Source organism: Rhinolophus sinicus, linkage group LG06, assembly GCF_036562045.2.
Source record: "Rhinolophus sinicus isolate RSC01 linkage group LG06, ASM3656204v1, whole genome shotgun sequence".
In the NCBI taxonomy this organism is placed as follows: domain Eukaryota; kingdom Metazoa; phylum Chordata; class Mammalia; order Chiroptera; family Rhinolophidae; genus Rhinolophus; species Rhinolophus sinicus.
Window position 1 is genome coordinate 109648367 of NC_133756.1, and position 25750 is coordinate 109674116.

Below are 25750 nucleotides of genomic sequence, written 5' to 3' on the forward strand. Positions count from 1 at the left end.
ATAAGACAGTGTCCTCATGAGCTAAATAACATAATTTAAGCTGACTTCCTTTGACATTATAATTAATATATTAACAGTATCTTCTTCTTGCCTTACATGTACCAAAAAAAACTCACCTTAAATAGATTGTAAATGAATCAATTCTAAGTACTAAATAAGATAATTTCCTGGAGTACATTTCATCATAATTCACAATTTTTTAAAGCATTTGTGTAAATGTTTAATGACTAGATGTAGGCTTTATACTCACTCTTTCATGATACTTTTGGTTCTTTTCTCTGAGTCTCTTTATTTGCACCATGAATCGTTCTACTATACTTTCCTTTATTTGACAGCTGATAATAAACAAAGATAAGATTTGTTACAATTACTTATCTTAGGAAAATTAAACAGACAAAATTTAAAATTAAATTATTTGAATTGACATAAAGTATTAAATGTATTATAAAAACCTATTTAGGGATAAGAACTTTTCTTTAGTGATTAGGTGTTCCTGAGAATATTTTACTCACTCAAATATATATTAGAGAGATCACTTCAATTTTTTTTCCAAATCAATCATTTTTAATGCATAGCCATAATTTTGATACTTTCTAAAGATCTATAAATAATTCAACTTAAAGAGAACCTGGGAAAGGGCATACAGAAAACATGCTTTCCAGAATTCTAAAAATATTCAGACAAAATAGCAAAACAAAGATTTTATAAGAGCACGTCCATCTTCTTTGTTTGAGGTAAACAAATGAGGCATACCTATTGGTTCAAGTTCATTAGTATACCGTCTCTGCTATAATTAATAAAAGCTTCTTTCCTGACACAAATACCTTTCATTAAAACCCACAGTATTTGTTGAGCATCTGTTAGGTATGAAAGAGAGATAGAAAAGTGCAGAAAGACTTTGGTATAGACTATTTGGTAACTATTGGAAGTGTTAAGTATATCTCTATACTCGTATCTCTATTACCTAGTAAGTCTTATAACTTTAAATCCGAGACCAAAATAAGGCCACAGAAATAGCTCTACATAAACCACTTGCCTCAATTAAAACAAACAAAATGATCGCACTTCTGTGGTGTAGAGAACAGAGGAGTGGTTAAAGACTGAGAAACTCTGGTTTTCAATCTTGTTCCTACCACTTCTTACCTATCTAACCTCAGGCAAGTCAGTTCCCTGAGCCTCAGTTTTCAAGCTGTCCGTGCAGGTAACAATACCCAGCTCTACACATTTTTTATAAGGATTAAAATAAGAAATCATATGTGAATATTTCTTCCATAAAGTAAGTACTTGGTAAATTTCAGTTGAATTTGAATCTTACTTCCTCAGCCCTTCCCACAAAATATCATTTATATTTGTGACATTGTATACTTAGTATAGAGAAAAATAAGGCTCCTGCTTTCCAAATGATGAGAAAATGCCATATAAAAACAAAGCAAGCAAATCCTTTAGTGGAAACCAGAGCTCTATTTGGATACTATGAAACTTGGATTGTAGACTTGGTTCTCCACTAAACTGCCTCTGAATCTATTTAGGCCTTGGCTGACGCTTCTGTAAGTAAGAGAATTGAAGGAGATGAGAGGAGCTTTATGGTTCCTGTTCAGTTAGTTCCACAATTCCGCAGTTTAAGTTGATCAGTGTTCCCTTTCACGCCGTCATACATACAATGTAGATTTAATGAGCAGCTGCTTATGTGCCCAGCATTGTTTTAGGCAGTACAGAGATTGTGAGGAACAGTGCCTTCATGATCCTTGCTCTATAGGGGAAATAAGAGGATATAGGAACGACAATAGACGGAAGAACTATTATAGATAGGGGGGTCTCCACACAATCGTAAGAAATAAGGTTATAAGGTAAGTATAAGCAGCCATCTTTCCTTCTTACTTAAAGCTTAGATGTGCAAACATTTTGAAAGAGTGCCTTCTCTACCTTGCATTTTTAGGGAGAAAAAAAAAGATACTATAAATGAAAATTATCTGAAAAGAACCTATGAAATATGTGCTAATTACCACATAATTTCTGCAGTTATAAATATGACAATGGTAATTGTCTGCATGGGTGGAGCAGGGAACTGAATCTCAAGTATGTGGTCTCCATTGGTTTGAGACTGTGAGCCTGCCTGCCTTTGTGACGACTGAACATGCAAAGATTGGACTGGAGACTGCATCCAGCCCAAACCCTAGATATTGCATGGGACACACTTATACTAAAAAAAAACCCAAGTATTTGTTGTTTATTTGAAATTTAACTTGGCACCTGTATTTTTATTTGCTATACCTGGCCACCCTACCCTTAAGGCTATCATCCCTCCCCTCAGAGCAGTTAGGAGCAAACAACCCAGGGCTTTGTCTGGTGTTCCTTTTGCATTGAGCAGTTGGGAAAGATCTGAGTGGCATCAGCAGGCTTTGGGGAATTCTGAGACGCCCCAAAGGTTTTGGTGGCTTCATTGCCCCCCTTCTGTAGCGCATGGTAATTGCAGGTCTAACTTGGCCTAGCCTCTCCTTGGAACTCACTTCGATCTCCTCAGGCCTCATGAAAAGATGGATTTACCAAGACGCAGATGAAGCTGAACTTCAGAACTCCACACTATTAGCCACTGTGGGAATTCAAGCTTCACCGTTCTCTATACTTTTTCCTTTACCTATCTCCCACATCTACTCAGTACCCGAGGAACTCACCTGTCACACTACATGCTGAAGCAAGATAAACCGGGGAGGTAATATATACTAAAGCGGTTTGAAAAGGATATAGCACTATTCTAAAGCACCAAGCTATGAAATTGTTAGTAACACAATGTGTCACCTTTCCCCTATCCTCCCTCTATTATTAAAATGTTAGCAATGTGTCAACTTTCTCCCTCTATGCAATTTCGTTGAGAATTCTGAGAAGGAAAATAAATTTGGATTCGCCCTGCATCTCTACTTTTATCTATTTTTTAACCCATAATCATATCCACACCTATATCTATATCTATACCCATACTCCTTGTAGAAAACTGGGATGAAAACAAATATAAAGGAGAAAATAAAAAGCATCACAACTCAGAGACGATCACCTTGCAGATTTAACACTGGCAGTCTCAGCTCTTCACAAACAACCATAGAGGTTTATGAGCTTATTTTCTTGGGTTAGATTAAAAAAAAAGTTCAATCGCTCAGAAATCATTGACTACCTACTATGTGCTCTCTGCTCTTTGTTAGGAGCTGAGAATGTATCAGAGAAATATTAGATGCCACCAGGGGACCCTTGGACAGTCTTTCCTTAGGCGATGAGGGGGGTGTCTTGGTGATTTGTTATGTGACCTGGGAACACATGGAATGAGTACATGTCACTAGCAGAGCACAGTACAGCAAGGCCTTGGCTGTTCCAGTCCATCAGATTATTTATTCGGTTCTAACAAAGGAAGGAGAACAAAAGCATGGGATGTTTAATTTAGATCTTGCACTAGATCATGAGAATTTTTAAATGTTGGCCTCCTTGTAAACCTCTGTTATTGAGGAGAAAGACTGGCCTCTGGCTGACCCAGAAGAGAGAGAAACAGTTGTAAGTGGATGTCATCACTATAAACTGTGGGAGCAAATTAGAGAACAGGTTGTATTCACGGAATCTGACTTTTTGGCCACCTATCCTAAGACGAGATGGGGAAAGTTTTCAGTTATATTGAGAAATAAGTGTGGGTAGTATCTGGTTATTAATGTTATCGGAAGTAGAAAATAAAAGGGAACTTTATTAAAAGCCCCTTTCCATGGATGTTTCTCTCTGTGTTCTGACCTTTTCACTCACTGCCTTCCAAAAAGTTTAGAGTCTCTCAAGATGGATTTTCCCTGAATGTTGTTAAAAACAATCCTCTTACACAAAGACCTAGTCACCAGCATCACGGATTCCCCATTTCAACCTTGCCCCCTCCAATACATGGCTTGCCATTTCCAAATCCCATGTGTTCCACAGGGAGGGCTCTGCTTATCTGACCCTTGTCTAAGCCACCAGAGTCCGCGCTTGCCCTCTCTCCCTTCTCCCCCTTCTCTCATTTCCTGGGCTGTGAGAAGGACTTCCTCACCCCGTGTCTTTTCTATAAGTCTTCCTCCCTACCGCGCTATGTCTCCTTAACACCTGTTCCTTTCCTGGAGATCAGCTTAAGCATTGCTTCCTCATACCAGCTTTTCCTGACCCCTCCAACTATGTGAAGTCCTTTAGTTATACCATTACACAGAACCCTACACTTTTCTTTCATAGAACCTTAATTATAGCTGTGTTAAGTTTTTTTCAACAGCTTGAATTAGCTGTTTAATGTCTGTCTCCCATGGTTCCCCAGGGCAGGGATCACGGGTCGCTGTTCCCTGTCATCTTTGTACCCAGCACTTGCCTAGTAACTTGGGAAACATTCAAGTATTAGTTCAATAAATACCTGAATGAAGTACATTCTGATCTGGAAACACACTGACATGTAATCACTCCCTAAGAATTACACATTGAAACACCTACCCTAAGCCAACAAAGTTGAGACTCAAAAGCTCTCAAGGGGCTGACTCTCCATTAGGTGGATAAAACATAAACACAGAACAGGTATCACCTCTAATTTTGTGTCCAGCTCCTGGGAGCAAAATGTTAAGAAATATTATCCTTATTAAAAATAACTCTCTCTAAATCATTTGGATTTGATCTGTAGCTATTTGGAAAGAATGCAAATTGGAATGTCTGGAAATGAAAAGTTAAATAAAGAAGAAAAATTTCTACTGTTTACTTTTCTATGAATGTACGTTGACTATTCTATGTTGTATTTTAAAAGGTAGGCCAGCAAGCTGTTGTGTATATTTGGGAGAGTGACCAATAATACAGTGGAGGGAAGGAAAAAGGGAGGGAGCTCAAACCACATTAATGAATGCTGTTCCATAGCTACGACTTGGACTGTTATAGTCAAAGTTTCAAAAACTTTTAAAAATATACACAGAACACAAGAGTGCAGTTATGCCTCCAGTCTACCTCCAGTCCAGCTCCCTTGACAGCTTTGAGTGCATCCTTTTCCATTTGGAGTTATAAGAGTCTTAACAATGATTGTCATTTATATATGGAAATCTTCGCATTTAATAATCTAAGCTTACTGATAGTCTAGAAGCGTTTCACTGATAGGAAATTTCACTTCTTTTGGTGGCCCATATTGAATATCCTTTTTATCTGCTTTCGCTGTCTTTTCCATTGCATTGCTTAGCTGGTAAGAAATGTACCTGTTTAGAAAAGACACATAGGAAAAGTAAATCAGCTCTGTCTTTGCCCCTCTACTTGTGTTTACTCAAGATAAGGCACAGCTAAAACTTAATTTAAAACGGGCTCTTGCATCCAGACCGCTTCCATGTCCCCACACCTAACATCCGCCACAATATGGGGGCATCCAAATCCACTGGATTCTTGAGTCTGGTGAGGTCTATGTTTAGCCCAAGTACAGCACCCCTACCCAAAACTGGCTGAGACTCACTCCCTTATGTTACACATCTACATCTGTTGCCCCCGTCAAGCTTCTGTACAAGCAAGAACTGAACTTTTTCAACCATTTTATTTCTCCACAGTGCTTGACAGAATGCACTGCATGTGGCAGCAACTTGGTAAATGTCTGTTAATTTTTTTAAATTAAGACAAAGGAAAAGCACAACTTTCAATGAGCACCAAGAAACCAGGATCCAAAGGGATTATGTTTGGCAAGGATTGTTATAAAGAGCAAATAAGAGCACATATTAAAGTGTTTTTTAACTTCTGAAGAGGTTTACATATGTAAAATAATAATAATAATAATGTATTATTAATAACAGTAACTTTTCATTAGCTATTAATTGCTTTTGCATCTAATGATAAAAAATTATGAGAAACAACATTTTCATAAAGGGGAAATCAGGCCCAAAGTTATAGTAAACAGGAGTACTTCAAAGATTTGGTATAGGTACAGAAGAACTTTTTTTCAGATTATAATCTTCTTTGACAGATTTTTATCTTCCAGTTTCCATTCATCTCAAAAAAAATAAATAAATAAGTGCCTAACTTTCAGTCAATGTATTAATAGTTGGGTGTGGCAAAAAGCACATAATCTTTGTAATTATGTGTTAAAATGACTAGAAACTCTGTGAGAGTGGGAATGATGTAATTCTTGCGTGTTGCTATATTTCCCCACGTAGCATAATAGATGCCCCATAAATCCTTGTCAAATGAATAAATGAATGGACAGATGAATGAATCCGGCAGACATGTTTTAATCCGAGATCTAACCTCTAGTATCTATGTAACCTTGAGTAGGTTATTTAACCTTTCTGAGCTTCAGTTTTGTCGTTTGTAAAGTGAGAACAAAAATCTCATTCTGAAAGCTGTTTTAAGGATTAAATAAGCTAATATTTATAGGGCACCTAGCATAGTGTCTGACATATAGAAAGAGCTTTATTACACCCCCCTTTAGTTATAGCCCCAGCTCATGCTTCTTCAAATTTCAGGTAACTGTAAAGCACAAATGGCTGCCTGCTGCCAAGTATGACGATATGTGGAAAGGCTAATCCATGTGGTTTGCTATTGTCAACATTCATCATTGACTTGGATCACTGAATTGGCAATCTACATAGATTATTCAGATCCACAGTGGAAAAACTCTCTGAAATGAAAACACACTTTTTCCCTGTCGACATGCTGCTTGCACACCCAGGCCTCCAGTGAGGCTCAGTCTTTGTGTCTGAGACTTTTCTAGCCAAGAGTGTTCATCTCTATATTCTAATGGATGCATATGTGAACGCAGATGTACTACAGTGCCTTTCAACTGAAAAATCACACAGGTGACACAACAAAAAGATTTAATGTATTAAGACAAGGGAATATATTCACTGGTATCTTCTCAGATATGAAAATATTGAGAAGAATACCATAAGCTACAAACCAAAATGTGTCATTATATTATCACAGTTCACAGAAATTTACCAGCTAAGACAAAATTGCTTTCTTTTGTTTCAGATGCAGTTGAATTTTTATATTATTTTCTATATAGAATTAGAATTTTTAACTTGACTATTGCACAAAAGATAGCACACTGACAATTATTTCATTTTACAATAACCTACTATTTAACAATAATTTTTACTGCAAAATATTTTATTTAAAAGCTAAAACAAATGCCAACATTAATCTCTAATTTTCTTTCTGAGTCATATGGAAGAGATCAAAGTGTTATGGTTCCCACCTGTGGCACCCATCTGGTGCTGGAGGAAAAAATGATCTCATCTTGCTCAATTACCTCAGTTACCTGGCTCTTATGTTTTTCAACTCTCTAATGTATAATTAGTTACCTAACTGCAGCTCATGGCAAAGGATTTTAATAAAATATGAATGAAAATGTGGATCCATTAAGCGTATATGATTTAGGCATAAACTATATTAAGATTCATTGTTTCACACACTTTCCAGAAAATTAGTAAGCCAATTGGATTGCCTGTTTAATAGCTGCATTATTGCAATGAGCTAATGACATCGCCTCAGAATGTACTTTTGCATTTGATGCTGTCCTACAAACAATAGGGATTTTTATAAACATTTACAAGGATTTACCGTTCCTGACCTCCTAGATAATTTCTAGCTCAATAAAAGGTGAGAAAAATACTCACAAAGTAATTGTCATGCAAGGTGTCAGGTGGGGTCTCTGGTCCCGCTCCCCACATAAGTACGCAGGACATGGTGAGGCCAAAAAGGAACACCCACGGAGCCATAGGTAGGGGAGTCACACCACTATACTCTTGCTGGCGGCTGGGTTGGAGACACAGGAAGCAGGAGCCACACGATCCGCAACCAGCCATCCACTTGTCTCTGCCAACCAACCTCACCTGCCAGCTCCATCCGCCGTGCTAACGGCAATCCGCGCTTGCTGGCTCTGCCACCATCTTCTTGCTAGCCACACTTTTCTGTTAGTGTAGCAACGGCAGTTATATTAGTGGCCAATGGCTCACTGGTTATAAGTGATGGCCAACTAGCCACAGCTGATGGCCATCCAGTCACAGTTGATGGCCATTTACTACCTGAGCCAGCACCTTTCCATGTGAGGCCGAGAGCCTGGAAACCGCACTCCTGGCTCTGTCCCCATAGTAATTTAACTATCTTCCAAGAAGGTGTCACCTAGAATTATTTTGTGACAAATGGACACCTAATCTGTTTGTCAGTAACTGCAACCATCTATTCAGTGCCTGCTCTGTGCGTGGCACTTTACCTGGCCCGTGGCTATAAAATATAGGAGAGCTCTACTCTGATAGGAAGAAAGAAGCATACCCCAGCAGAACTTTAAAAAAATAGTACTGAACAGCCTTTAAAAGACTTTAGCAAAATGGTTCAGGTAATGAACGCTATGGAGATCATAGCTCCCAGTGTGACGTTTAGGGCTGTGTTTCCTGTTAAGGCATTCCATACATATGCCATAGAGTGAGGGCAGGTGAGGAGGTTGGGTTTGAAAGACTCAGGGCTCCAGCCTTTTCAGAGTCTACTCCATAGTCACTCTGATAGAAAATGTTTCCAAAAATATTCCCCAAGTGCTTCTCAGTGAAAAGAAGTCTGTTTAGTAAAAAATGGACAAATAAGAGCCATTTTCTTCAATGTCCTGTTATTCCATAATGTTTTCCTAGATTCTGCAAAATTACCCAAAAAACAGAGTATGTCCCTTCCTGTGACGTCTCAGGATCCTGCCTCAGTATCTAGAAAGCTCCTAATGTCTTTTTTCAGGACTTTGTAGAGCCATGAATATCCAGAGACTCCCAATGATCCCTGTCACAATTTTGTGGAGACTGGGAAGGATGGAAGTTCTGCCTTAATACCTTTCTGGACATTTGGAAGGGATCCTGACATTTGTTAGCCAATATTTTATACAAATAGTAGATTAAAATGGAAGATATTTACTTAATAGTATTAGTAATGACAAAAGCTCTGAATAAGATTCCATCAGGGGTTGACAGAATGATTTAGGAAAAAGGTCTCTATATGGGTGTTGGAAGTCTTGAAGTCTAGTCCTGGCTTTGCCATTAACTAGCTATAAACTGTGTAAGTCTAATAATGATAATAACGATAATAATAATTAATAATAACGTACTTCCAAAAGACTTTGTGAAAGAGCCATCTAACTTTAAAGGCACATATCTCACTATAGTGTAAATTGCGCTGTGTATTTGAAAAAATTCATGGCACTCACCTTCAACAAAATATAACTCCTTTAATACTGAATAGCAATTAATTACTTCAACAAACCCTTATCTTTGGGAATTCAAAAATAAATATTGGCACATAGGCCAGCATCTTCTATGGGCACAAAACTAGGTATTCAATAAATGCCTGATTTGAATGATTGACTTGTAAATAATGTGTGCTCACTTTCTTTATGTGCTCATAATGTTGTATACATCCTGAATTTGGAAAGCAAAAAATCACTTTTAAATTCAAATTCTCACTTATGCTAGAACACATTTTTAAATACAATTTTAAAATATTTTAGAAATGCTCTCCAGCATATGTTAAAAAACAAAAAACAAAACCTGAATTCATCTTAAGCCTTTTAGTAGTGATAACATCACCTAAAAGTTAGCTTAAAAAATTCAGACCTCTTTTTGTACAGATTATGTATATATAGCCTCAAACTGCTTTAAAATGTAAAATACAGCCATTTAAAAGATATGTTAAACAACCACATATTCAAATCAAGGTATTTTAAAATATCTGGATGAATAACATTTTCAGCTTTCACTCACATGATGTGATGTACATTATATGAGCATGTGTTTTCTTTACCAATTCAAATCCTTTGGTCAGTAGCACATTTTTGAACAGCACTTCCCAAATTGGATTCTTAGTTTAAAAATTGGTGTCTTCTGATCCCGACTTGCTCATAACAGATACTTTGAAATGCAGTATATTACATTTATAACCAGAACTGCTTCCCCCCCCCCCCAACTCCTTCAGTTTTAGAAATGTCAAAAAAGAAATGTAACCATGAAGAGATTATTGTGAGGATAATGAAAACTCTGATGGGGGAGGAGAACAAAAAGGCTTTTCTCTGTCTTCAAAGACCAGTGGTGAATATAAAGAGGATATACTGGGGTTGGGTTTTGGAGTGGCGGAAAGGAAATCCATGAACAATTAGCACACACATTGAAGATATCCAGTCTTATTTTGCTTCTTTGCCTTCACAGAAATCTTTTTTTTTCCCCTTAAATGGGACATTTTCCCCCACCTCCCAACCACTTCCTCAACTCTGCCCAGCAGAGAACTATGGGGTAAGAGGAGAAATGAGGAAACAAATAAAATACTATACAAATCTAACAAACTAATAAAAAAGAAATGAACCCCAAATCTTTTGCATTGGAAGGGTAAGGGTGAAAGGCGTCAAAAACACACGCAGTATTTACGAAGTGCCTGCAGGGGGAGGGGCCCTGCACTGGTGTTGAGAAGGATGCAAGGATGTGTGAGGTCCTCACTCAGAAGGCGTTCACCAGACTAGGAATTCAGTGAGAAGAGCACTAAGAAAAGCAAGACTTGTGTCTAGTCCTAGCTCCTCCATTAGTCAGTTTTGTAACCTCGGACAAGTCTCTAAACCTCTCTGACGCTCAGTTTCTGTCCCATCTTTCTTACCTCCTCTCCAGATTATTAAAGAAGCTCAAATGTTTTGGGAAAACTCTCAAGTGATAAAGCCCCACGCAAATGGAAAGCATTACTATTTTACTGAGCATCTACTGTGTGCCAGAGACTGAGGGCAGCATGATGGTTACAAACCTGAATCAAATCCAGATCCTTCCTTCTGGGAGCGGAAGATCTAGAACAGCAAATAAGCAACGTATCCGGGGGTTCTACAGAAAGGCAGAAAGAGAGATGGGGTAATATTCTGATTAGATAAAAAACAAAAACAAAAAAACCCCACAAAAACCTCCCTCTCTGTCTCCTGGGTGAAGAGCTGGATCGTGCTTCTAAGGACCCCTCCCTGCGGCTCCAAATGGCCCAGGAACAGTGCCCAGTGGAAGACACCAGGAGGGTGCGACTCCAGGCCCACGTGGGGGCCGAGCAAGCTACAGGGCCCGTGGGGGTGGCGCAGAGATGCTTAAGAGCCTGAAGCATATTATTAAATCAGACTGAAAGGAGTCAGGGACCCAGCGAGGAGGCCAGACGATCTTCCAACCTCCCCTCACAGCTTCCAGGTGCGTATACCCAGCAGGGAGCTGACAAGGTAGCGCTTCCCTGGGGCCCACAAACCAGGGCCACCCACTCTGTCGCCGCCGCGCTTTCGGTTTCCAAGGCGACCGGCGGGCTAGGGCCTCCCAATTCAACGATCCAGCACAGTCGCGAGCGGCGGGCCGGGCGCGCCACCCGGTGGCCACACGAGGAAGAGTCCGGGCTGACGGCCTGCGCCGCCGCGCTCGCAGCCGCGATGCGCCCTCCAGCCTTTCTCCCCGCAGGATTTTCACAGCACAGCTCACCCAGATGAGTCCACAAAACGCTCACGCCCCTCCTTACCTCCCTCTAGTGGCAAGCCGGGAAGTGGTGCGTTGTGTAGGGGCAAGACATCGGCCTCTGTGCTGTGACCGTGAGCCAGTCACTTGCGTCTGTTTTTTCAGTTGTCAAAGGCCTGGTCGGTGGTTTTCAAACAACTCATAGGACTGGGAAAGGGGCGTGTGCGCGTGATGGGCATTCGGCCCTTCTCTGCCCCACTCTGCCCCGTCCACCACAGCAGCTTTTCTTCTGTCTGCTTTTGCTCTGTGTAAGAGTTCTTTTGGGTTTAACACCGAATAGAATTGCCAACCCCTGACTAAATGCTTAGATGGTAACTTCCAGCTTTAAAGTCCTTGATCCTGCCTACTTTCCTTCTTGCTTTACTTTTTCACTCCTAAACCTCAAGAAAACCAATATAGAGTCCGTCCGTCCGCGTTTCCACCTTTTGCAACTATCTCCTAATTCTAGGGGAAAATGTATCACACACCTACAGCCTTTAAAATTCTCCCTTTCCTCTCCCACATTCTTTCTTATTCTCTGTCTCAAGATAGTTTCTTACATCGTGGGAGCACCTGCTTCCACTAGTTACATCTGTGTCAGCTATTTATCCTTTTGTCCTGGGAAGACAGAAGTGAGGTGCTTCCTTGGGCTGGGCCTCCACTCTCTTCGTAAGTCACCTGTTTGGCATTCTTGAATTTGATGTTTGAAAAATAGGTTATTACATGATGTTTTAGGATTGATGTAGTGTTATACTGAGAACATATTAAGAGCTTCTTAAAAGAAGGGAACTGAAGCGGTTAGTAAAAAATGTTAATTAGCTTTTAGTTAAGGGAGTTTCTCTCATCAGTAAAAAGTCGTCCTAAAATTAACCCGTTTGAGATAATTTACGTGTTTTATCTCCTTTGAATCTCCTTTTATTCTATCAATGTTACATATTTGTTAAGTGCCAATAATTTGCTGTGATCTACACATGCAATAAAAGTTTTTAGTTATTCGATCTTCCCTAGAAAAACAGCAACAGGTGGGAATATGGGGTAAAATTAAAAAATAGATGCTGGAGAAAAAAAAAACAAAAAAACTACCACCCCAAAGTCTTTAAATATGGGAATTTTTTTTTTGTTAAATGGAAAAACAATTTTGTGATTCTTCAGCACTTTGAAGTCATTCCCAAATCGTTTCCTATAAATCTTAGGCCTGCTTCTTTTACAAGAGCCTGGGCCTATAGTCAAAAATGTACTTTTACCCTATCATTTATCTCCTGTGCAATTTTTCTTATGGTCTTTGCCAGTTGGTGGTCAAACATTGAAGCCAGATAAAAACCATTTGCTGAGTTTCCTCATTTGACCTCGATTTTCTGTTAGCCTTGCCGTGTTGGACGATGTAGAAATAGAGGTAAAAGAGTGTCCGTGGTAGAAAAAGCCAAATATGTTGTCTGATTTTGGCGAAACCACAAAGAATCAGTGTGGTATCCACAGTTGCTGAACATTTTATACTTTTTAAATATTTTCACCTATTTTCATTGAGGATCACTCCCTCTACAACAGGCCTTAAGGCAATCAACTAAATGTATTAATAGTAAATCTCCAAGTAATTTTAGAGACATGAGCTAGTGATTAACCTACTTACTTTGCAAACCAGTTCAAACTTCTAGTAAATCATAAATTTTACTGACAACAAAGTTACTTTTGAAAAACAGAAAAGTCCTGCTATAACTTCTTATCCAAAAATTTTTTCCTGACAAATTTGAAACAATGAAATTGGTGTTTTGTACAAGAAAGGTCATTAAGTAAAATATGCTCTTGAGAGGAAAAGTGTATGCAGGCCTGGTGACAAACTCATAGAGGGGATTGTCTTTTGACTCACCATCCATTGACATGTTTCAGTATTAGAAAATGGGGTTGTAATACACAATGGGATTTATAGATGATGTAATACAGAATTGTACACCTGAAATCTATGTAATTTTACTAACAATTGTCACCCCAATAAATTGAAAAAACAACAATAAGAAAATGGGATTGTTTCCCACTTCATTTATGTGTCACAGTTTTTCCCTTTAGGCCAGAGACATAGCTCTGCCTTCCACCCTCTTCTCTTCATCTCTTCTAACCATCTCTTTTTTCCCACCTATCTCCTCTGCCTAATTCATTTTTGAAATTACGTCTATGAATTCTTTGGCCTGTTTGAGGAAGAGGAGTCCAGGGGGGTCAGCTAGAGACAGAGTGTCATGTCTCAAGAGGCTGGATTGTCCCTGAGGACTTTTAGTGTACGATGCCATGAGAGCAACTCAGCTACAGTGAATGCTCATACTTTTGGCAGTGTTAAAATATAACCACACAGGATATACAGACAAATCAATAGAACATGGCAAAAAATGTATATATATATATATATATATATATATATATGTCTAGTCATCTATTTCTCTCGTATGTATTTGTCTATTGCTCTCATATATGTATATGTATATATATATACGTGTATATATGTCTATTTGTATATTTCTCTCATATATATTTGTCTATTGCTCTCATATGTATATGTATATGTATGTATATATGTATATATATGTATGTGTGTATATACATATGCATACATACATATATATGTATATATGGCCAAAAATATGTATACACATTTTAAGAAAGGAAGAAACTGTATTAAAATTAAATAGTCAATATGTAGTGATAACATAAGATGAATACAAGTCACGTTTGACTTCTGCCATTACAACAGGTGCTCAAAGTGGTTCCATTAGCATAATTTTAATACAGTTTTTTCCTTTCTTAAAATGTGTATACATTTTTTTGGCACCCTCTGTATATATACACAATTGCTTCAGACAAAAATGAGGAAAGGATAGTAAGATAGTATTTTCAACAAATGCTACTGTAACTATTGCATATCTGACATCGGTTTGGGAAAAAAAAATGAGCCTTGACCTGATCATACACCATACAAAAAATTAACTCAAACTGAATCATAGATCTGAACATGAAAGCTAGAACTATAAAACTGCTCAAGTGAAGAGGCCAAGTGTAGGCTCCAAGTGTGGGCTCCAACTGTTCCCAGCTGAGCCCGGCCTTCTAGCCCACATAGTGCCAGACATATGAGCGAAGCCATCTTGGGTCGTCCCAACTAGCCCATCCATCAGCTGAGTATTGCTGAGTTGATCTCATTCGATACCACAAGGGACAAGAAATTGCCAATTAACTAACCTACAGAATCTGAGATATGGTTGTTGTTTTAAACCACTAAGTTTTGATAGTGTAGTAATCATCTATTGCTGTATAACAAATTAACCAAAATTCAGTGATTCAAGACAACAGGAATCATTCATTATCTCACAGTTCCTGTGGACCAAGAATTCAGGAGCAAGTTGACGGGGCAGTTCTAACTTGGTGTATCTCATGAGGTCAGACATTGGATAGATTCCGTCTCTACCTGAAGGCACTTTCAGTCTAGGAGGAGGTAGGTACAGCCAAGTTAATAGGCAATTGCAACACAGTTGGATAACCCCTGGAATAGGGGTAAAAGCAGAGTGCTAAGGGAGAACCTAATCCAGTCTTGAGAATCGGAAAAATTCCTAGAGGAAGTGAGGTCTCAATTGAGACTTGACAATGAGCAGGAATTATAGTTTGGAGGGCTGGGTGTGAGAGAGGCTGGGACAGAGGGAAAGTCCTAGAGATAAAAACAAAAGTGATGAGTTTTTTATGGATCTGAAAGAAATTTAATAACGGTTAAATAATAGGGTTCCATAGAGAGGAGGGGTGAGATAGGAGGCTGGAGAAGCAAGCAGGGGCAGATGACGGGTCCTCTAAACCATGCTCTTTTATGATGACAAAAGTTCATTCTGGCTACAGTGTGGAGGAGTGTGGGAGAGGTCAAGATGGGGACAGGTTCCAGGATAAACTCCACTGACCACTGTTCCAATCTTCCTTCTGCCTAAGGCCTTCTCACTTCAGTCTAGTTTCTGGTCCAAGAAACATGTCTCAGACTCTCCTTTTGCAAGATTGCAGAGACTGGTAAAGAGAATGACCTCATCTTTCTGGCTCAAGTTATCAGCTTGCCCAATCTCTGGAACCTTCTATAATTCAGGTAAGATGCTCACTCCCACACGAGGGAGTAGTCTATGAAACTCTGCTTCCAACAACATAGTAAAAGAATTAGAACATATGGAGTAACACTACCTCACATCTGGAGAATAAAGCAGTATAAATGCTAACTTCTATTTTTTAAGAACTGTATGTGTATAATTGTTTACTGGTTGCTTTTTTTTCTTTTTTCTTTTTTTGTGGTAAGAACATGACATGAGATCTGCCCTCTGGACAAAAATTTAAGTGTACAGTACAATGTTGTTAACTACAGGCGCTATATGTAACAGCAGACCTCTAAAATTTATGCATTTGGCATAACTGAAAGATTATACCTGTTGGACAGCGACTCCCCATTTTCCCCTTCCATGAGCCCCTGGCAACCACCATTCTGCTCTCTGTTTCTATGTGTGTGACTATTTTAGATACCTCATATAAGTGGAATCATGCAGTATTTGTCCTTCTGTGACTGGCTTATTTCACTTAGCATAATGTCCTCCAGGTTCATCCGTGTTGTCAGAAATGGCAGGATTTCATTCTTTTAAGGCTAAATAATATACCAGGGTATGCCTATGTCATGTTTTCTTTATCTATTCATACATCAATGGACATGTAGGTTGTTTCCATATTTTGTTTTTTGTGACTAACGCTGCAGTGAACACGGCAGTGCAGGTATCTCTTAGAGACCCTGATTTCAATTCTTTTGGGTAAATACCAGGAAATGGGATTGCTGGATCATATCATAGTTCTATTTCTAATTTTTTGAAGAACTTCCATACTATTTTCCAAAATTGTTCCACACAATTCAGTTGCTTTCCTGTCTATCAGAAACAATGACTTAGAACAGACTATGGGAAAATGTGTCATATAAAAATATCTCAAAAAGAATAGAGTTTAACTACAATACTAATAGTATATATTCAAAACCTAAATAATAATTTATTTAAAAAATTCTAAAACTTTTGACTTAACAGACCAGGTTGGAAAGGAAATACTATGTACCTGAATAGAAAATATATAACATTGAATAATGTCAATGTCAATTCTTTCTAAATTAGTGTATAAGTTTAATGCAGATCTACAAAAAAAGGTATTTGTTTGTAGAAGGGAAAATAGTTGGGACATTCCCAGGACTATGTATCAATATTAGCAAGTCCGAGGTAGTGCGCTGTATTTTTAAATAAGAAGAAATGATGAGGTTTTGGTTTACTCCCTATACTTCCTATGGTGTTGAGGAAATACGAAATATGTTACCTTCCGTACAGCATACTAGCTAAGAACACCATTGCAAAAGACCACATTATGTGATTCTATTTACATGACATGTCTAGAAAAAGCAAATACAGAGACAGAAATTGAGACTTCAGTGAGGGCTATAAATAACAGCGTCACCAGCAGGGGGACCACTGGAGAGGGAGCTGTCCAAACGAGGGTTGCGAGCTGAACAAAGCCCATCCGAGAGAATAGTCTTTGGACCCTGACATTGAAATACCCTTCTACTGAATGCACCCGACTGTGGGAATTGCTCATTGTGGAGTCTGGTGAGACTGAGAGACATAGGATACAGGACCACACTTTGTTGGTGCTTATCTTCCTTAAGAACACGAAATTTGGAGTAAGACAATCCAGACTTATCTGAAGCTGCTTATGGGCGGTGTGACCTTGGATAAGTTCCTTTACCTCTCTGCATCTCAATGTCCTCATTTGTAAATGGTAATAATATTGCATACTTCTCAGGGCTGTTCTGAAGATGAAATAAATACGTAGAATTCCTGGCCCACAGTAGGTTCTCAATAAATATTAGTTCTCCTTTGTACTAATATTGTTTTAGAGAGAATGCCAGAAAGTATGAAAATGTGAAGCTCTTCTGGCACCCATTGCCTGTGTGGCTGGAGAGGACTTGCTCCATTCAATTAGCATCTATATCTGGCCGGACCCAAATATGCACCTCTGATCCAGCTCTAAACCTTAGGCCCAGCTGCCTGCTCAGTATCAATTAGATGTCTCGCAGGCACATCATGGCCCAAACTCATTATCTCCTACCCCCTCCGACTTGCCTCTCCTCCTTGGGGCTGTGTCCCATATTCAGTAAATAGCACCAGCATCCACTTAGCTGTTGAAGCCTGAAGACTGGGAGTTATTCTCGACTCTTTCCTTTTCCTCAATTCCTAGGTCCAATCAGTCTTCAAGTTCTGTCCGTCTACCTAGAGATTGGATAGATTGAACCCATTCGCTAATTTCATCTGAAAATATTTGTTGAGCAGCTGCTATGGGCTAGACACCATGTCGGGCTCCGTCTTCACTGCCTCCCCTCTAGCATTGGTCACAGCCTTCTCTCTATTTGAACGAAGAAATAGCTTCCCAATTAGTTGCCCTGCATCTACTTTTTACCTCTTTTAGTCCTTTCTTCACGTTCTGCCAGAAATGTATTCCTTTGCTTAAGACCTTAAATGGCCTCCCACAGAGACCTTAGGAGAGAATTCATGACAAGCTGAAATCTAGGCCCATCAGGTCTAGGCCAGGCCCCCCTGTTATGTGCTGCAATCATTGGTTGGGTTCCTGCCAGAAATATACCCTAGGATTGGGATTTGAGAGCAAGTAGTTTATTTGGGAAGTAGTCTCAGGAAGCTCTGGTAGGAAGATGGGGGAATCAGGAGGGAAGATAAAGAAGCAAAGTCAGAGTGCGTTAATGAACAGGTTACTGGGAGAAGGGTAACTGGAGCTCAGTCTCACTGGGGAACTCTGGGAGACAGTGTATGCTATGGACTGAATTGTGTCAAAATGCATATGTAGAAGCCAAAATTCATATGTAGAAGCCCTAATTCCAAATGTGACAGTATTCGGAGATAAGGCCTATAAGGAGGTAATTAAAAATTAAGGAGGGTCCATAATGAGATTGTAATGGTGGGGCCTTGACATAATACAATTAGTGTCTTCATAAGAAGAAACATCAGAGAGCTCGCATGAGCTCTCTCTCTCTCTCTCTCTCTCTCTCTCAGAGAGCACACAAAGACGAAGTCACATGCACACAGTGATATGGCAGCTGCCCGCAAACCAGGAAGAAAGACTTCACCAGGAACTAACCATGTTGACACCCTGATCTCAGCCATCCAGACTCCAGAACTGTGAGAAAATAAAGTCCTGTTGTGTAAACCACCCAGTCTATGAGTATGACATTTTATTATAGCAGCCCAAGCTAGGACAGCATAGAACACCCTCCGATTTGTCCCACCTAGAGGGTGAGGAAGCTGGGTAGTTACTTCTCAGTTCTCATTTGCCATTGGTTGAGGACTGCTCCTTAGGGCATGGAGTCCCTGGCACTTCTGGCCTGCATGTTCCTGCCCCCTGTGGACCAGAGAAGTCCTCACTCAGGCTGAGTCTCCTGTAGGGAAGAATCCTTCGGCTTCCCTGGTGAGTGCTGAGAGGCAGGGCAGTAGTGTCCACCACAGCTCCCAGAATGTACTTTACCTCCCATTCATAGCTCTCTTTACTCTTGTCATGACTCATTCAGCTAATCTGTTAGTTCTGTAAGGGAGTAGTCAGTACTTCTTTGTTTTTTTTTAAAGCCATTGAAATTATTTGTTTAAAATTTTTATAACGTGAAAGTCTTTAAGAAATAATATTAAATAAAACAGAACACATAACTAAATCTAGTAAGCTCTCAATGTAATTAAAAATATTGAAAAAAGACTGAAAGGAAATAAACTAGAGCATTGACAATGGTTGTCTCTGCCTCCAATATACCAGTATACCACCAGTGCCTAGCACAGAGCCTGACAGGTAATGGATGTTCAACAGATATTTAGTGAAGGTTTAAATAAATGAATAAATGATGGTCCTTTTCAGAAAGTAACACAGGCAAATAAATTACGTGCATGTGACAAATTACTCATGCAGCATAACCTCTCCATTATTGTGCCATCTGAAGCCCCACATTCATATAAATCGCTGAAATTTCTTAACGATAACCAATTAAGGGACTTACCAGGCTTTCTATGTAAAGCTTAGGATGTAAATTTTTATCCCTTTGCAAAAAGTGTAATATTAAGACCCAGGCCACTCCACACGTTGTGCTGGGGTCAGGGAAGGTAAAACAGACAGCCCACCCTGCACAACAACCAGGCTCAGCCCCAGGGCTCTCTTGAGATGGCTCCCAGCTGCCCATCAGCATGAATGGGCACCCAAAGGTGGAGACGGCTTTATCCTGTGCGCACTGGGAGCGTGGAAGGTTTCCCAGCATGACAAAAGCAAGGCTTCAGAAAGATTAATGGAACAGTGATGTTTAGGCAGGAAGGGAACAGGGAGAGACTGAAGGCTGGGAGACAAGAGGGGAGGAAAGAGGCCTGAGACAACATGACTGACAGAAACTTTGGGACTGTGAGACACTTTCCATAGTGGTCACTAGATTGGTTGGGGACAGAAGAATCACTGTGGTAAATGAATCCAAGTATTATATAAACAGCATGCAGATATAGTTCAGGTTTTACTCTAACTCCCTCACAAACCCTTTCCTTTTTCTTGGAAGTTATTTTCTAAAGCACCAAAGAGGTGTTTGTAAGAAAAGTAATAAACAAAGTTCCCCGTGAAGAATGAAGAATGCAAGTTCTCGCAGCTTTGTAAGTTAAAAAAGGAGGTAAAATGGCATTGATTTTTGTGTGTGCTGGGATAATGGCTGAGTGTTCCATGCGTGCAGCATATGACTTTCTCTGAAGCTAATAAGCATTGTACTTCCCTTAAATCTTTGCTTAAATCTAAACTACTCCTTTTCGTGTGTTCTCTATCTTGATCGGAATGGTGATTACATGATGATATTCAAATATCAAAACTCGTCAAATTCTGGATTTAAAATCAGTGACTTTGTATGTAAATTACACCTCAGTGGCACTGAATTTAAAAAATTGAATAAAGTTCAAATATATTCAGAGATGAACCCAAACAAGAACACATATGTATGATTATATAAAATTCTAGAAAATGCAAATAAATCTACAGTGACAGAAAGCACATCAGTAGTCGCTTCCATGGGGTGGGATTTTACATACCTCATAGTGCCATATACACTTACATACATACATGGCTCTATGAGGTGGAGAGATTTCCAACTAAATGTGGCCAAGTTTATCTCTTATTGAAACATCACTAAACGGGGAGAGGTGGGGTGACATGGGGGTTAGCGGTAGTATAAATCCACAGACAGAATTGGAAAGGAGACATCAGCAAATGAGAAATGTCAGAAAAAAATTTTTGTAAAGTGGAAAATGAGTGGAGGAGGGAAATGTGATTTAGAGCAGAGAGGCCGCTACACGAGAGCTCAAGAGGACGCAGGACTTGAGGTGGTATCTGATACCACTGAAGGTGAATGAGGTGCAGGCGTTGGCTAACATTTGTCTGGAGCTGTTAGAGCCAAACGTCATCCTCCCACCCCATGAAGTCAGAGAGCTACCCTCTGTAGGTGACAGGAAGCATGTTCTCTGGAGATAATGAGCCAGAGAGACCCAGGACAGACTCAGGACACAAGACATGTAGGAGTGAGGTGGGTTGGGTTTATGGCATTAGGCTGAAACATGCCGATTATGGGGAAGTTCAAGTAATGAACAGTGGGACCTTCTTTCTCAGATCTACTCCCAGAAAGATCCTACTTCAAATAGCCGTGGGGTACATGCCCCCCAGGCAGGAGGCTGGCCGTTTCTTCTCTAAAGAGAAAAAGTCTCCACATACTGACATTTGAAGGCTCCAGCGCAAGAAAGCAGCAAAGGAAATTCCACTATAACAGTAGGCCTAGATTGTAATCAACCCAGACTGGAGCAGGAGAACTGGAGAGTTCTGAGAGGGAGATTGCCAGGAAAAAAAAAAAGGAGTAAAAAGATTAATTGCTATAATAATGGAGTAAAAAGATTAATTGATAGTGTTTGGAAAAAATAATAATAATAGGTGTTTGACAAGTCCGATCAAGCATTTGAATAGAGTCACAGGAAACTGAACAACTGAAAATAATATGGTAATCGTTCACTCCTGGAAAAATAAAAAGTTATTCAAGAAAGGAAACATAATCATAGTAACCACCTGCCTCAACAGTGCATAATATTTGCAGTTTTTCTTTATATAAATAGAGACTAATGATTTAAGCAAAAATTGGGAAGTAAGTGTGGTCAGAAATTGTAAGAGAACTAAATTCTCATTTACTATAACAAGAAATTAGTTTTACAGTGGTATTTCAAATTAGTGAGAAAGGTCTATTTAATAAACAGTGTTGGAATTCCCAAATATAATCTATTAAAATAATATCAGACTCCTATCTTAATATGACATCCAGATTAAAATAAATTAATAAGCATTAAAAAAAAATGAGGCTTCTTAAAATAACCATGGCATAGGAAAAGCCTTCCTAAGCAAGGCACAAACTGCAAAAGACATAAAGGCAAATGTACAGATTTGACCTTGAAAGAAAAAAAATTTAGGAGTGACAAGAACCACCACAAATTAAGTTAAAACAAAGCAACAAACCTGGAAGAAAATATGTGTAACATAGTTAAGAGTTAAAGGATTAATACTATCTAGCTACATATATAATTTTGAATAGTTCTATTTCAAATCTATCTGATCAGTTTTAAAATAATCATACTTTTTATATTTTTATTTCTTTAAACACATCAAACTTATTTTATATTCCGAATCTGACAATTCTAATATCTGCAGTTTTTGTAGTTCTGATTCTATATTTTATTGTTTTTGCTAATCCTTGCTCATGGTAGCTTGTTTCTTGGTGTTTTGATTGTAAATTGAAACTTTACATGTGAAAACTTTTTGAAACTTGGCTTGAAGGTTTTTCTTCAGGAAGTTTGCTTTTACTAACTAAATGCCACAGACCTTTAAACCAACTCAGAACCACACTGAACAGTATTTAGGTGTGAGGTTTTCTAATGCCACACAGGCATGTGGATTCTGGTTCCAAACCTGTCTGAGGGTTGAGCTTATAGTTTGCAATTTTCAGGGAAGCCTTCCCCAACCCCCTCCTTCATTGTCCCCTACTGTGTAAGTGGCTTTCCCGTTATCAATCTTGCAAATCTGATCATGTCACTCCCGCTCCTTAAAAACCTATAGGCCCACTCATTTGTCAGGTCTCAGGCAGGTCTCAGGTTAAACATTACTTCCTCATAGATGCCTCCTCTAATTGCCTTCCAAAAAACTAGATGAGGTCCCTAAATGCATGCTCTTACAGCACCTGTACTTCTCCTCATAGCATCCATAACAATTAAAATCAATTATTTGTGTAATTATATTTCAATGAAATGGTAAATCTCTTCACCACTGGCTGCAGACTTTATGATGCTGGGAACAATGTCAATTACCTTCACTGCTGTATCTCTGACATCTAATCTAGGGCCTGGTGTATATGTATTTGCTGAATAAATGAAAAGTGAATAAATTAACAGTTTGGGCCACAATGGAACAAATCTAGTTACCAGCTCTGTCATGTTCTAGCTATGTAAATGTCTCTAAGTCATTTAATGTCTCTAAGTCTCAGTTGCTCACTTATAAAATAGAATTAATAATCCATACCTCATAGGATTGTTGTGGGGCTCACAAATGACATATCTAAAGAATTACAAAATGAACTTGGGCAGTGATAGATACTCAGTAAGTGGTAGCTTTTATTATTATTTGCCAGATATACCTCATAAGTTTTGGGGAATTGTGCCAACCAATTATTTCGAGTATATTTGTATAGCCATTTCAAATAGGGAGTAATGTGAAGAGATTTTAGCTCATAATGAATCACTGCCTAAATATAATAATTAATGGATTATTCCCCAAATAGGATCTTGAAATGGTATAGACTTAAAACTCAATAATATTGTTTTTAAAAATAAGCAAGCGCTATGGTTTCACAAGTGCATGCATATGTCAAAATTTATTAACTTGTGCACTTTAAATATTGGCACTGTATCCTATGTCAATTATCCCTCAATAAAACTGTTTTTTAAATAAAGAAAAAAATTAATCCATGAATAGTGAGTGGTATGAAATACATGAAGCAACTCTCTTACTTAGGGTGAGATTTGACTCATTTAAATTTTTTTTTAACCCTAAGGATCTATCTGTATTATTCGGCTTCAATTTGAGTACAATTTAATTGTTTCTCACGTAGTCCTTTCTTTTTTTCATTGAGATTTGTGCTGCAGTTTGACTAATGTAGAGGCCATCACTGCTGAAACTCCACTCCTCAAATGTAAATATTTGCTGAAGGTTAATCTTGCTCGAACAGTGCAAAAGGAAACTTATCTGCACTTCAGACTCCACAGATGCTTTTTGCAGGGATGCCCTGAAAAACATGCATAATGCCAAGTTTTTTCAAGTTGGCATCCTTCACAGATCTGACTGATGAACTTGGGCCTCTATCTGAAGGGTGACTACTAAGTATAAATTAATGAATCATGAGTATGTGCACATGATTCAACAGCCTGGATTTCTATTACACAGCAACAATCCTCATATCACTTATTTATTAACACGCATTGAGTACACCCTAACCTGGGTTAGCCAGTGACTAAAACCTGTGAATAAGACCCCAGAACACAGACCTGAAAGGTGAAAAGGAGCAGGTGTGGATCAGCTAGAAGGTGAAGAACTCTGAGACAGAGTGTTTTCGTTTGTGTCCCCCCAAAAGCAGACCCTGAGAGAAGAACTTGGGGTGCAGGTAGTTTATTTAGGAAATGATCCCAGGAAGCATGAATGAGGAAGTAAAGGAAGTGGGCAGGGAAGGGAGAAATGCCAACACAGGGAGCATTAATGAGTGAGCTACTGCTGTGGCAAGCTGGGGCATAGTCTCGCGGGGGACACTCCGAGGAATCATTTGAAAACGCTTCAAAGTGTCCCCCCTGAGGGATAGGGATCCTGGAGTATTTATCTGCAGAGTCATGTCCTCATTGTTTAAAGGATGCCCTCAAGTGGGGGCATTAATGACACACACTCACACACACGCACACGCACTACTTGTGGACTGAGCAGGTTTTTGTTGGCTAAAGAAAGTTCTCAGACAGACACCAAAGAGATGCCACCCACTGAGACGGAAAGCTGGCAGTGTGCATAGAAACGGCTCACTGCAGTTGCAGGTAAACTCAGAGGCTGGACGAGGGGATATGGAATAGAACATCATCATCATCATCATCTGCTACAGGAGGGTTTAGGATCTTTGCATCATGGGACAGAATATCAGTGCAGGGTGTTGAGGGATGGATAGTGGCATGGTTAAAGCCATGGGTTTATAAATTCTGATGAGGGAGTTCCCTTTGCCATTTTCCCTGAAAGAAATAAAATTAATGAAATGCACAGTTAGCTGGTCAATGCAGATTACTTTTCAATTGTGTTCCCTGTAGACAAGTGGTTCGGCAGTATCAGCATCACCTCGGAATTTGTTAGGAATGCACATTCTCAGGCCCCACCCCGGAACCTCTGGAGGTGGGACCCAGAAATCTATGACAGGCCCTCCAGGCAATCCTGATACACACTAAAGCTTCGGACGTACAGAACACACTGCATTGAGCGACTTAACGTTTATCCCAGTCACAGGGTAGGGACTGGGTCTGGAGAGAAGTGTCTAGTTTCTAGTCTCAGTTGGGTGTGAACATGGACAAATTAAGTGATCTTTATGGGTCTTTTCCAATCTGTGAAATGAGAAGTGTAGACAAGTATACTGGAGTTGCAAACTTTTTTTAAGCAGTGGATTACTTTCTTCCAAAGAAACTTTACTTGAAACATCTGTGTATGAGACATAAGAACAGCTCCCTGGTTGGAAGAGTGGCCTAGTACCCTGTCTTCTCAACTTCCTTGCGATGCTCCCTTAACACCACTATGCATCTTTCGGGTTCTAAGCATGTAATTTGAGAACCGCACCACTAGAAAACCTTCCTGGTACCTCTGCTATGCGATCTGAGGCATCAGACACACTTACCGTAGTTTACCTAATGATACTCTGAGATAGACCTGGGGTCACAAACCTTGGATTTGAGGCCTGGCTGAACCCTCTACTAGCAGGATGACCATGGATGGGCAAGTCATGTAGGTTCCCTGGCCTCAGCATCCTCATGTATAAAATGAAATAACTCTAATTCTTGTTATACCTGCCTTACAGGGCTGGGGAGAGAATCAAATGAAATCATGTATGTGAACATACTTTATAAATTGCT

At 39.3% G+C, this 25750-nt stretch overlaps 1 protein-coding gene and 1 long non-coding RNA gene across 3 annotated transcripts in view; one reads left to right on the forward strand and one right to left on the reverse strand.

Moving 5' to 3' along the window:
• Positions 1-10826, reverse strand: part of CCDC83 (coiled-coil domain containing 83) — a 43608-nt gene extending 32782 nt beyond the window's left edge. The window contains exons 1-3 of the mRNA XM_019739561.2: positions 10759-10826; positions 5094-5216; positions 251-335 (exon numbers count right to left, since the gene is read on the reverse strand). Coding sequence (XP_019595120.2) covers positions 251-335; positions 5094-5188 — 180 coding nt within the window. The 5' untranslated portion in view covers positions 5189-5216; positions 10759-10826. The remainder of the gene's footprint in view (positions 1-250; positions 336-5093; positions 5217-10758) is intronic.
• The window catches only part of LOC141572209 (uncharacterized), a 78713-nt gene that overhangs the window by 46173 nt on the left and 6790 nt on the right, over positions 1-25750 (forward strand). The window contains exons 2-4 of one of the 2 annotated variants that reach the window (XR_012497453.1): positions 10629-11177; positions 15420-15567; positions 18563-19092. This is a non-coding gene — a long non-coding RNA (uncharacterized LOC141572209). Of the gene's footprint in view, positions 1-10628; positions 11178-15419; positions 15568-18562; positions 19093-25750 lie in introns of those variants that run through there. The other variant, XR_012497452.1, reaches the window with a different exon arrangement.